The sequence below is a fragment of the Pezoporus occidentalis genome, unplaced genomic scaffold (assembly GCF_034315485.1).
Source record: "Pezoporus occidentalis ecotype Australia unplaced genomic scaffold, CSIRO_AGI_Poc_V1 ctg1505, whole genome shotgun sequence".
Classification (NCBI taxonomy): Eukaryota; Metazoa; Chordata; class Aves; order Psittaciformes; family Psittacidae; genus Pezoporus; species Pezoporus occidentalis.
Genome location: NW_026913323.1, coordinates 1 through 13,809, shown reverse-complemented (window position 1 = coordinate 13,809; position 13,809 = coordinate 1). Strand labels below are relative to the sequence as shown.

At 60.2% G+C, this 13,809-nt stretch overlaps 1 protein-coding gene across 1 annotated transcript; it reads right to left on the bottom strand.

Annotated features, from left to right (window-relative positions):
- Positions 1-1,015: 1,015 nt before the first annotated feature.
- DGAT1 (diacylglycerol O-acyltransferase 1) lies at positions 1,016-13,530 on the bottom strand (the record flags this gene model as incomplete). Its single annotated transcript, XM_062611082.1, has 14 exons — positions 1,016-1,117; positions 1,215-1,302; positions 4,738-4,803; positions 4,917-5,029; positions 5,834-5,878; positions 7,393-7,434; positions 7,521-7,559; positions 8,903-9,006; positions 9,076-9,150; positions 10,148-10,258; positions 10,339-10,444; positions 11,298-11,350; positions 11,468-11,553; positions 13,431-13,530. Coding segments are annotated over 14 exons (1,130 nt in total), but the record flags the coding sequence as incomplete, so codon positions are not given.
- Between the last annotated feature and the right edge of the window lie 279 nt (positions 13,531-13,809).

The following is a 13,809-nucleotide window of genomic DNA, read 5'->3' as shown; positions in this document are numbered from 1 at the left end:
CATTTTAGGGGTGTCCCACACACACTTTAGGGGTACTCCCCCCATTTTAGGGGGTACCCCCCCATTTTAGGTGTAACCCCCCCATTTTAGGGGCACCCCCCCATTTTAGGGGTGTCCCACACACACTTTAGGGGTACTCCCCCCCATTTTAGGGGCTCCCCCCCATTTTAGGGGTCCCACACACACACTTTAGGGGTACCCCCCCCCATTTTAGGGGTACCCCCCCACTTTAGGGGTCCCCACACACACTTTAGGGGTCCCCTGCATTTTAGGGGTACTCCCCCCCATTTTAGGGGTCCCCCACACACTTTAGGGGTACGCCCCCACTTTAGGGGTACCCCCCCATTTTAGGGGTCCCACACACACACTTTAGGGGTCCCCACCATTTTAGGGGTACTCCCCCCCACTTTAGGGGTACTCCCCCCCATTTTAGAGGTACCCCCCCACTTTAGGGGTCCCCCCCACTTTAGGGGTCCCCCCCCACTTTACGGGTACCCCCCCACTTTAGGGGTCCCACACACACACTTTAGGGGTCCCCCCCCCATTTTAGGTGTACTCCCCCCCACTTTAGGGGCACTCCCCCACTTTAGGGGTCCCCCCCACTTTAGGGGCACCCCCCCATTTTAGGGGTCCCCCCATTTTAGGTATAACCCCCCCATTTTAGGGGTCCCCACACACACTTTAGGGGCACCCCCCCCCACTTTAGGGGTACCCCCCCACTTTAGGGGTACTCCCCCCATTTTAGGGGTATCCCCCCCACTTTAGGTGTAACCCCCCCATTTTAGGGGCACCCCCCCATTTTAGGTATAACCCCCCCCATTTTAGGGGTGTCCACACACACTTTAGGGGCACCCCTCCCACTTTAGGGGTACCCCCCCATTTTAGGGGCACCCCCCCATTTTAGGGGTACCCCCCCTTTTAGGTATAACCCCCCCCATTTTAGGGGTCCACACACACACTTTAGGGGCACCCCACCCCACTTTAGGGGTCCCCCCACTTTAGGGTTCCCCCCATTTTAGGGGTCCCCCCCCATTTTCGGGGTCCCCCCCCTTACCTGCGCCGCCATCCCCATGAACGCCCAGGGCCGGAACATCTTGAGGGGGACGCTCACCAGGTACTGCAGGGATGTGGGGGGCTCAGCCCCATAGCAAGGGGTGGGGGGGGGGCAGTGGGGTTATGGGGTGCAGTGGGGCAGGGGCCCCCCCAAAACTGACCTCATGGAAGAAGGCGGACGCCAGGAACACGGCCACTTGAGCCCCCCAGCGGCTGGCCCCACACCTCAGCAGCGGCTTGTAGAAGTGCCTGGGGGGCACCCCAAAAATGGGGGTCAGTGGGAGGGGGGAAGGACCCCAAAAATGGGGTACAAAGGGGGCCCAGCACCCAAAAAATGGGGTTTGGGGGGGCCCAGAGGTCTCTAAATGGGGTTTTGGGGGAGCAGGACCCCAAAAATGGGGTGCAAAGGGGGCCCAGCCCCCAAAAAATGGGGTTTGGGGGGGGCCCAGAGGTCTCTAAATGGGGTTTTGGGGGGGCAGGACCCCAAAAATGGGGTTTGGGGGGGCCCAGAGGCTCCTAAATGGGGTTTTGGGGGGGGAAGACCCCAAAAATGGGGTTTGGGGGGGGGCAGAGGTCTCTAAATGGGGTTTTGGGGGGGCAGGACCCCAAAAATGGGGTTTGGGGGGGGCAGAGGTCTCTAAATGGGGTTTTTGGGGGGGAAAACCCCAAAAATGGGGTTTGGGGGGGCCCAGCCCCCCAAAACCAGGGTGCAGGGGATCCCCATAAATGGGGTTCAAGGGGTCCCAACCCCACAAAAATGGGGTTCAGGGGGGGCCAGGACCCCATAAATGGGGTTCAAGGGGTCCCAGCACCCAAAAAATGGGGTTTGGGGGGACCCAGAGGTCTCTAAATGGGGTTTTGGGGGGGGAAGACCCCAAAAATGGGGTTTGGGGGGGCCCAGCACCCCAAAAATGGGGTTGGGGGGGGCCCAGAGGTCTCTAAATGGGGTTTGGGGGGGCCCAGCACCCCAAAACCAGGGTGCAGGGGATCCCCATAAATGGGGTTCAAAGGGGGCCCAGCCCCCCAAAAATGGGGTTTGGGGGGGGGCCCAGAGGTCTCTAAATGGGGTTTTGGGGGGGCAGGACCCCAAAAATGGGGTTTGGGGGGACCCAGAGGTCTCTAAATGGGGTTTGGGGGGGGCAGGACCCCAAAAATGGGGTTTGGGGGGGGCAGAGGTCTCTAAATGGGGTTTGGGGGGGCCCAGCACCCCAAAACCAGGGTGCAGGGGATCCCCATAAATGGGGTTCAAGGGGTCCCCAGACCACAAAAATGGGGTTCAGGGGGGGCAGGACCCCATATATGGGGTGCAAAGAGGGCCCAGCACCCCAAAAATGGGGTTTGGGGGGGCCCAGAGGTCTCTAAATGGGGTTTGGGGGGGCCCAGCACCCCAAAAATGGGGTTTGGGGGGGGGCCCGGAGGTCTCTAAATGGGGTTTTGGGGAGGGAGGACCCCAAAAATGGGGTTTGGGGGGGGCAGGGCCCCAAAAATGGGTTTTGGGGGGGCCCAGAAGTCTCTAAATGGGGTTTTGCGGGAGCAGGACCCCAAAAATGGGGTTCGGGGGGGCCCAGCCCCCCAAAAATGGGGTTTGAGGGGGCCCAGAGGTCTCTAAATGGGGTTTGGGGGCAGGAGGACCCCAAAAATGGGGTTCAGGGGGCCCAGAGGTCTCTAAATGGGGTTTGGGGGGGCCCAGCACCCCAAAACCAGGGTGCAGGGGATCCCCATAAATGGGGTTCAAGGGGGCCCAGCACCCAAAAAAAGAGGTTTACGGGGGTCCCAGCACCCCAAAAATGGGGTTTGGGGGGGCCCAGAGGCTCCTAAATGGGGTTTTGGGGGGGAAGACCCCAAAAATGGGGTTTGGGGGGGGCCCAGAGGTCTCTAAATGGGGTTTGGGGGGGCCCAGCACCCCAAAACCAGGGTGCAGGGGATCCCCATAAATGGGGTTCAAAGGGGGCCCAGCCCCCAAAAAATGGGGTTTGGGGGGGGCCCAGAGGTCTCTAAATGGGGTTTGGGGGAGGGAGGACCCCAAAAATGGGGTGCAAAGGGGGCCCAGCCCCCAAAAAATGGGGTTTGGGGGGGGCCAGAGGTCTCAAAATGGGGTTTGGGGGGACCCAGAGGTCTCTAAATGGGGTTTGGGGGGGGGAGGACCCCGAAAATGGGGTTTGGGGGGGCCCAGCACCCCAAAACCAGGGTGCAGGGGATCCCCATAAATGGGGTTCAAGGGGTCCCAAGACCACAAAAATGGGGTTCAAGGGGGCCAGGACCCCATAAATGGGGTTTAGGGGGGTCCCAGCACCCCAAAAATGGGGTTGGGGGGCCCAGAGGCTCCTAAATGGGGTTCGGGGGGCCAGGACCCCAAAAATGGGGTTCAAAGGGGTCCCAGCACCCCAAAAATGGGGATTGGGGGGAGCCCAGAGGTCTCTAAATGGGGTTTTTTGGGAGGAAGACCCCAAAAATGGGGTTTGGGGGGGCCCAGAGGTCTCTAAATGGGGTTTGGGGGGGCCCAGCACCCCAAAAAATGGGGTTTGGGGGGGCCCAGCACCCCAAAACCAGGGTGCAGGGGATCCCCATAAATGGGGTTCAAGGGGGCCCAACACCACAAAATGGGGTTCAGGGGGGCCAGGACCCCAAAAATGGGGATTGGGGGGTCCCCAAAAACGGGGTTCATGGGGGGGTCCCCAAAAACGGGGTTCATGGGGGGTCCCATTAACGGGGTTCATGGGGGGTCCCCAAAAACGAGGTTCATGGGGGGGTCCTATAAACGGGGTTCATGGGGGGGGTTCCCATTAACGGGGTTCATGGGGGGGGTTCCCATAAATGGGGTTTGGGGGGGTGTCCCATTAACAGGGGTGGGGAGGGGGGTCCCATTAATGAGGTTTGGGGGGGGTTCCCATTAACGGGGTTGGCGGGGGGTTCCCATTAACAGGGTTTGGGGTGGTTCCCATTAACGGGGTTGGGGGGGTTCCCATTAACAGGGTTATGGGGGGTTCCCATTAACAGGGTTTGGGGGGGTTCCCATTAATGGGGTTGGGGGGTTCCCATTAATGAGGTTTGGGGGGTTCCCATTAACAGGGTTTGGGGGGGTTCCCATTAACGGGGTTTGGGGGGGGTTCCCATTAACAGGGCTGGGAGGGGTTCCCATTAACAGGGTTTGGGGGGGTTCCCATTAACGGGGTTTGGGGTGGTTCCCATTAACGGGGTTGGGGGGTTCCAATTAACGGGGTTTGGGGTGGGTTCCCATTAACAGGGTTATGGGGGGTTCCCATTAACAGGGTTTGGGGTGGTTCCCATTAACATGGTTGGGGGGGTGCCTTTAATGGGGTTTGGGGGGGGGTCCCATTAACAGGGTTTGGGGTGGTTCCCATTAACATGGTTGGGGGGGTGCCTTTAATGGGGTTTGGGGGGGTTCCCATTAACAGGGTTATGGGGGGTTCCCATTAACAGGGTTTGGGGTGGTTCCCATTAACGGGGTTTGGGGTGGGTTCCCATTAACAGGGTTTGGGGTGGTTCCCATTAACGGGGTTGGGGGGTTCCCATTAACAGGGTTTGGGGTGGTTCCCATTAATAGGGTTTGGGGGGGTTCCCATTAACAGGGTTTGGGGGGGGTCCCATTAACGGGGTTGGGGTGGTTCCCATTAACACGGTTTGGGGTGGTTCCCATTAACAGGGTTTTTGGGGGGGGGGTACCTGAGGCACCACTTGTGGACGGGGATGTTCCAGTTCTGCCAGAAGTAGGTGACGGATTCCGAGTTCCTGATGGGAATTTGGGGGGGGGGGGGGGGGGGTTGGGAATTGCATCCGGATTGGGGGGGGTCCCCGTCCCCCCATCCCCCCCCCTTGATCCCGCTGCATCCCTGGAGCCTCACCACCAATCCCGGTAGAATTCCCGGTCCCCAAACTGCATCAGCTCGGCCACGACGTTGAGGCAGGAGTGGAAGAACCAATAGAAGAAGATGAGCCAGATGAGGTGGTTCGGGACCTGGGGGGGCAATGGGGTCAAGGGGGGCAATGGGGTCAAGGGGGGCAATGGGAACGATGGGGTCAATGGGAATGATGGGGTCAATGGGATAAATGCGGTCAATGGGAACAATGGGGTCAATGGGAACGATGGGGTCAATGGGATAAATGGGGTCAATGGGAACAATGGGGTCAATGGGAATGATGGGGTCAATGGGATAAATGGGGTCAATGGGAACAATGGGGTCAATGGGATAAATGGGGTCAATGGGAACAATGGGGTCAATGGGAATGATGGGGTCAATGGGATAAATGCGGTCAATGGGATCAAAGGGGGTCAATGGGAATGATGGGGTCAATGGGATAAATGTGGTCAATGGGAACGATAGGGTCAATGGGAACGATGGGGTCAATGGGAACAATGGGGTCAATGGGAACAATGGGAACGATGGGGTTGATGAGGTCAATGGGGTCAATGGGAACGATGGGGTCAAGGGGTCGATGGTGTCAATGCAGTCGATGGGAACAATGGGAACGATGGGGTCAATGGGAACAATGGGGTCAATGGGAACGATGGGAACAATGGGGTCGATGGGGCCAATGGGAACGATGGGGTCAATGGGAACGATGGGGTCAATGGGGTCGATGGGAACAATGGGGTCAATGGGAGCAGGCAGGGATGGGATCAATGGGATCAGGTAGGGATGGGGTCAGTGGGATCAATGGGATCAGGCAGGGATGGGATCAATGGGATCAGGCAGGGATGGGGTCAGTGGGTGCAGGGGTTGGGGGGGGTGCAGGGGTTGGGGGGGGTGCAGGCACTCACAGCCAGCTTGAGGAGCCGCTCAATGATCCGGGAATAATCCATATCCTATGGGAGAGACGGGGTCAGAGCGATGGGATGGGAACAGGGATGGGGTCAATGGGATCAATGGGATGGGATGGGAACAGGGATGGGATGGGAACAGGGATGGGATCAATGGGATCAATGGGATGGGATGGGAACAGGGATGGGGTCAATGGGATCAATGGGATGGGATGGGAACAGGGATGGGATGGGAACAGGGATGGGATGGGAACAGGGATGGGATCAATGGGATCAATGGGATGGGAACAGGGATGGGATCAATGGGATCAATGGGATGGGAACAGGGATGGGATGGGAACAGGGATGGGATCAATGGGATCAATGGGATGGGAACAGGGATAGGATCAATGGGATGGGAACAGGGATGGGATCGATGGGATGGGAACAGGGATGGGATCAATGGGATCAATGGGATGGGAACAGGGATGGGATCAATGGGATGGGATGGGAACAGGGATGGGATCAATGGGATGGGAACAGGGATGGGATGGGAACAGGGATGGGATCAATGGGATGGGAACAGAGATGGGGTCAATGGGATCAATGGGATGGGAACAGGGATGGGATCGATGGGATGGGAACAGGGATGGGATGGGAACAGGGATGGGATCAATGGGATCAATGGGATGGGAACAGGGATGGGATCAATGGGATCAATGGGATGGGAACAGGGATGGGATCAATGGGATCAATGGGATGGGAACAGGGATGGGATCAATGGGATCAATGGGATCAAAGGGATGGGAACAGGGATGGGATCAATAGGATCAATGGGATCAGTGGGATGGGAACAGGGATGGGATCAATGGGATCAATGGGATGGGAACAGGGATGGGATCAATGGGATCAGGCAGGGATGGGGTTGATGGGGTCAATGGGATCAGGTAGGGATAGGATGGATGGGATCAATGGGATCAATGGGATGGGAACAGGGATGGGATCAATGGGATCAGGCAGGGATGGGGTCAATGGGATCAATGGGATCACGCGAGGATGGGGTCAATGGGATCAATGGGATCAGGCAGGGATGGGGTCAATGGAATCAATGGGATCAGGCAGGGATGGGGTCAATGGAATCAATGGGATCTGACAGGAATGGGATCAATGGGATCAGGCAGGGATGGGGTCAATGGGATCAATGGGATCAGGCAGGGATGGGGTCAATGGGATCAATGGGATCAGGCAGGGATGGGGTCAATGGGATCAATGGGATCAGACAGGGATGGGGTCAATGGGATCAATGGGATCAGGCAGGGATGGGGTCAATGGGATCAATGGGATCAGGCAGGGATGGGGTCAATGGAATCAATGGGATCAGGCAGGGATGGGGTCAATGGGATCAATGGGATCAGGCAGGGATGGGGTCAATGGAATCAATGGGATCAGGCAGGGATGGGGTCAATGGGATCAATGAGATCAGACAGGGATGGGGTCAATGGAATCAATGGGATCAGGCAGGGGTGGGGTCAATGGAATCAATGGGATCAGACAGACACTCCCCCCCCACCCCAACTCACCCGAAAGGGTTTCATGGAGTTCTGGATCGTGGGCACCATCCACTGCAAGGGAAACGCTGCTGGGACCTGGGACCCCCCCCCAGGACCCCCAAAGTGGGGCTGGGGACCCCCCCCCCCCCCCCAGGTACCTGCTGGATCAGCCCCACCAGCAGCTGGATGAAGAAGAGCTGGAACAGAGGGGGGGGGGAATCAGCACCCCCAGATGTGGACCCCCCCCCCCCCATTATCTCCTTATCCCAGGGTGCCCCCCAACCACCACCCCCCCAACTCCAGTTGCCCCTGAATCATCGCCCCCCCCCCCCATCACCCCCCTACCTTAGGGACCCCCCATCATCATCACCTTAGGGAACACCCAATCACCCCCCCACTTTAGGGTCCCCCCCATCATCATCACCTTAGGGACCCCCCATCATCCCCCATCCCATGAGAACACCCCCCATCATCCCCATCACCTTAGGGACCACCCCCATCATCCCCCATTACCCCCCCACCTTAGGGCCCCCCCATCATCCCCATCACCTTAGGGACCACCCCATCACCCCCGCACCTTAGGGCCCCCCCCCATCATCATCATCACCTTAGTGACCCCCCCATCATCCCCCATCACCTTAGGGCCCCCCCCATCATCCCCATCACCTTAGTGACCCCCCCATCATCCCCATCACCTTAGTGACCCCCACCCCCATCACCCCCCACCTTAGGGCCCCCCCATCATCCCCCATCACCTTAGTGACCCCCCCATCATCCCCCCACCTTAGGGCCCCCCCCATCATCATCATCTCCTTAGTGACCCCCCCCCATCATCCCCCATTACCCCCCCACCTTAGGGCCCCCCCATCATCCCCATCACCTTAGTGACCCCCCCATCACCCCCCCACCTTAGTGCCCCCCATCATCCCCCCACCTTAGTGACCCCCCCATCATCCCCCCACCTTAGTGACCCCCCCATCATCCCCCATCACCTTAGTGACCCCCCCATCATCACCTTAGTGACCCCCCCATCACCCCCATCACCTTAGTGACCCCCCCATGACCCCCCCACCTTAGGGACCCCCCCATCATCCCCCATCACCTTAGTGACCCCCCCCATCATCATCATCACCTCAGTGACCCCCCCATCACCCCCCCACCTTAGTGACCCCCCCATCATCCCCATCACCTTAGTGACCCCCCCATCATCCCCATCACCTTAGTGACCCCCCCATCATCCCCATCACCTTAGTGACCCCCCCCATCATCCCCCATCACCTTAGGGGGCCCCCATCATCCCCATCACCTTAGTGACCCCCACCCCATCACCCCCCCATAACCCCCCCACCTTAGGGCCCCCCATCATCCCCCCACCTTAGTGACCCCCCCATCATCCCCATCACCTTAGTGACCCCCCCTCCCCATCACCCCCCCCCCATCCCCACCCCCTCAGCTCAGGGCAGGCTCCCACCCCCCCCATCGACCCCCCAATGACCCCCCCCATTGCCCCCCCCCCCATTTCCCCCCCCCATGTTCAAACCATCTCAAAGAGGCGCCGCAGGAGGAAGCGCTTCCGGATGCGGGGGGAGCGCGGGAAGTTGAGCTCATAGCAGAGGGTGGGGGCGAAGAGGAAGTAATAGAGATCTATGGGGCAGGGGGGCGATGAGGGGGGGTCCTGCCCCACATCCCCCCCCCCCCCCCCATAGCACTTACTTCTATAGGTGAGGTTGTGTGGGTACGAGACCTCGCTCATCCCAACGTCCCCATTGGCTTTCCTGCCCTCTGGAACTGGGGGGGAAACGGGGTATGAGGATCCCCCAACACCCCAAACAAGATCAATGGGGTCAGGCAGGGATGGGGTCAATGGGATCAATGGGATCAGGTAGGGATGGGGTCAATGGGATCAATGGGATCAGGCAGGGATGGGGTCAATGGGAACAGGCAGGGATGGGGTCAATGGGATCAGGCAGGGATGGGGTCAACGGGATCAATGGGATCAGGCAGGGATGGGATCAATGGGATCAGGCAGGGATGGGGTCAATGGGAACAGGCAGGGATGGGGTCAATGGGATCAGGCAGGGATGGGGTCAATGGGATCAATGGGATCAGGCAGGGATGGGGTCAATGGGATCAATGGGATCAGGCCCGGATGGAATCAATGGGATCAGGCAGGGATGGGATCAATGGGATCAAGCAGGGATGGAGTCAATGGGATCAGGCAGGGATGGGATCAATGGGATCAGGCAGGGATGGGGTTGATGGGATCAATGGGATCCGGCAGGGATGGGATCAATGGGATCAGGCAGGGATGGGGTCAATGGGATCAATGGGATCAATGGGATCAGGTGGGGTATGGAATCAATGGGATCAATGGGATCAGGCAGGGATGGAATCAATGGGATCAGGCAGGGATGGAGTCAATGGGATTAATGGGATCAGGCAGGGATGGGACCAATGGGATCAGGCAGGGATGGGACCAATGGGATCAATGGGATCAGGCAGGGATGGGGTCAACGGGATCAATGGGATCAGGCCCGGATGGGATCAATGAGATCAAGCAGGGATGGGATCAATGGGATCAAGCAGGGATGGAGTCAATGGGATCAGGCAGGGATGGAGGCAATGGGATCAATGGGGTCAATGGCATCAATGGGATCAGGCCCGGATGGGATCAATGGGATGGAGTCAATGGGATCAATGGGATCAGGCCCGGATGGGATCAATGGGATCAAGCAGGGATGGGATCAATGGGATCAGGCCCGAATTCCCCCCCCTCCATCCCAACCTTGGTCCTGGGCGCCGGCCGTGGCCTCCCGGCACCAGCGGTTCACGTCCCGGAAGGAGAAGAGCTTGAGGAAGAGGATGGTGTAGATGGCGAGCGCGAAGACGGAGCCCACTGCGGGACATGGGGGGTGATGGGGGGGGACGGGACCCACCGGGACCCCCCCATTGTGACCCCCAAGGCAGAGCCCTCACCGGGGGTGATGGAGGCCACCATGAGCACGGTGGCGGCCGGGAAGAAGAGGATGGCGACGAGGTTGAGAGCGTGGAGGAAGGCTCCGGAGGCCTCGGACAGGGAGCCCTATGGGGGGGGGACACAAAGGGATGGGGTCAAGGGGATCAGGTAGGGATGGGGGTGAGGGGGTCAATGGGATGAGGTAGAGATGGGGTCAATGGGATCAATGGGATCAGGAAGGGATGGGGTCAATGAGATCAATGGGATCAGGCACGGATAGGGTCAATGGGGTCAATGGGATCAATGGGATCAGGCAGGGATGGGGTCAATGGGATCAATGGGATCAAGCAAGGATGGGGTCAATGCGATCAATGGGATCAATGGGATCAGGAAGGGATGGGGTCAATGGGATCAATGGGATCAGGCAGGGATGGGGTCAATGGGATCAACGGGATCAACGGGATCAGGCAGGGATGGGGTCAATAGGATCAGGCAGGGATGGGGTCAATGGGATCAATGGGGTCAATGGGATCAAGCAGGGATGGGGTCAATGGGATCAATGGGATCAGGAAGGGATGGGGTCAATGGGGGTCAATGGGATCAATGGGGTCAATAGGATCAATGGGATCAGGAAGGGATGGGGTCAATGGGATCAATGGGATCAAGCAGGGATGAGATCAATGGGATCAATGGGGTCAATGGGATCAAGCAGGGATGAGGTCAATGGGGTCAATGGGATCAATGGGGTCAATGGGATCAATGGGATCAATGGGATCAAGCAGGGATGAGGTCAATGGGATCAATGGGATCAATGGGGTCAATGGGATCAATGGGATCAATGGGATCAAGCAGGGATGAGGTCAATGGGATCAATGGGGTCAATGGGATCAATGGGGTCAATGGGGTCAATGGGATCAATGGGATCAAGCAGGGATGAGATCAATGGGATCAATGGGGTCAATGGGGTCAATGCCCTCACCTTCGCCAAGCACCGCTCCAAGGTGAGGGCCACCACGGCGAAGACGTTGGCCACTGGTAACGGGAGGAGGAAGAGGAGGTTTGGGGGGGGTGGATGAAGGCATTGGGGGGGGGGTCAGGGTGTCCATGTCCCCCCCATAAACCTTCAATGGGGTTGGGGGGGGCACTCACCAATGATGAGGCAAAGCGAGGGCCAGGAATAGGGATCCTTCAGGAACAGGGACACCACTTGGATGGGATCCACCAGGATCCCGTACCTGAGCCATGGCAATGAGGGGGGGCACACGATGGGGGGGGGTTCACCCCCCTCAACCCCCCCTCTGCATCCCAATGGGATGCCCCAAACCCCCCCTTGAATCCATAGGGATCCCCCTTGAGGGTGTCCCAGTCCTAAGTCGTTACCCCCCCCCAGCCCCATAGGGGGGGCAATAAGGGGACAATGGGGGGGTTATTGGGGGACAGGGGGGGTGCAATGGGGGGGGGTCGTTGAGGGCAATGGGGGGTATTGGGGGGGTCACGGGGGGCATTGGGGGCAATGGGAGGGCAATGGGGGGGCATTGTGGGGGTCATGGGGGGGCAATGGGGGCAATGGGAGGGCAATGGGGGGTATTGGGGGGGTCACGGGGGGCATTGGGGGCAATGGGAGGGCAATGGGGAGGCATTGTGGGGGTCATGGGGCCCAATGGGGGCAATGGGAGGGCAATGGGGGGTATTGGGGGGGTCACGGGGGGGGTCGTTGAGGGCAATGGGGGGCATTGGGGGGGTCACGGGGGGCATTGGGGGCAATGGGAGGGCAATGGGGGGTATTGGGGGGGTCACGGGGGGGGTCGTTGAGGGCAATGGGGGGCATTGGGGGGGTCACGGGGGGCATTGGGGGCAATGGGAGGGCAATGGGGGGGCATTGGGGGGGTCACGGGGGGCATGGGGGGGGCATTGTGGGGGTCACAGGGAGCATTGGGGGCAATGGGAGGGCACTGGGGGGGCATTGTGGGGGTCACGGGGGCCATTGGGGGCAATGGGAGGGCACTGGGGGGGCATTGTGGGGGTCACGGGGGGCATTGGGGGCAATGGGAGGGCACTGGGGGGGCATTGTGGGGGTCACGGGGGGCATTGGGGGCAATGGGAGGGCACTGGGGGGGCATTGTGGGGGTCATGGGGGGCATTGGGGGCAATGGGGGGGCAATGGGAGGGCATTGTGGGGGTCACGGGGGGCATTGGGGGCAATGGGAGGGCAATGGGGGGGCATTGTGGGGGTCACGGGGGGCATTGGGGGCAATGGGAGGGCAATGGGGGGCATTGTGGGGGTCACGGGGGGGCATTGGGGGCAATGGGAGGGCAATGGGGGGCATTGTGGGGGTCACGGGGGGGCAATGGGGGGATCACGGGGGGTCATTGGGGGGCAATGGAGGCTCATTGGGGGGTCATAGGGGGGGCATTGGGGTCACAAGGGGGGGCCAATGGGGGGCAATGAGGGGGGCACTGGGGGGGTCACTATGGGGGCAATGGGGTCTCACAGAGGGGTCAGTGGGGGCAATGAGGGGGTATTGGGGGGGCAATGGGGGTCACAGGGGGTCATTGGGGGGCAATGAGGGAGTATTAGGGGTCCCTGGGGGGGTCACGGGGTCATTGGGGGGCAATGGGGGGGTCACTGGGGGGGTCACGGGCGGGCAATGGGGGGATCAAGGAGGGCAATAAGGGGGTCACTGGGGTGGCAAGGGGGGGTCACTTGGGGGGTCATTGGGGCAATGGGGGGCAATGAAGGGGTCATTGGGTAATGGGGGGCAATGGGGGGCAATGAGGGGTCACTGGGGGGGCAATGGGGCTATTAAGGGGGGTCATTAGGGGGCAATAGGGGGGTCACAGGGGGTCACTGTGGGGCAATGGGGGGGTCACTGTGGGGCAATGGGGGGGTCATGGGGGGGTCACTGTGGGGCACTGGGGTCCATGGGGGGGTCCCTGTGGGGGTCCCTGTGGGGCACTGGGGTCCATAGGGGGGGTCCCTGTGGGGGGGTCCCTGTGGGGCAATGGGGGGGTCCCTGTGGGGGGGTCCCTGTGGGGCACTGGGGGGGGTCCCTGTGGGGCACTGGGGGTCCATGGGGGGGGTCCCTGTGGGGGTTCCCTGTGGGGCACTCACTTGATGAGGTTCTCCAGGAAGAGCCGGGCATTGCTCAGGATCTGGGGCAGGAAAAGGCAATGGGGGGGGGGGGCACCCCCAAACACCCCCCCAAACACCCCCAATACCCCCATAGGGACCCCCCAGGACCCCCAATACCCCCATAGAGAACCAAACACCCCCAATACCCCCATAGGGAACCAAACACCCCAATACCCCCATAGGGACCCCCCAGGACCCCCAATACCCCCATAGGGAACCAAACACCCCAATACCCCCATAGGGACCCCCCAGGACCCCCAAAACCCCCCATAGGGAACCAAACACCCCAATACCCCCATAGGGACCCCACAGGACCCCACAACCCCCCAGGGACCCCCAACACCCCCACAGCAACCCT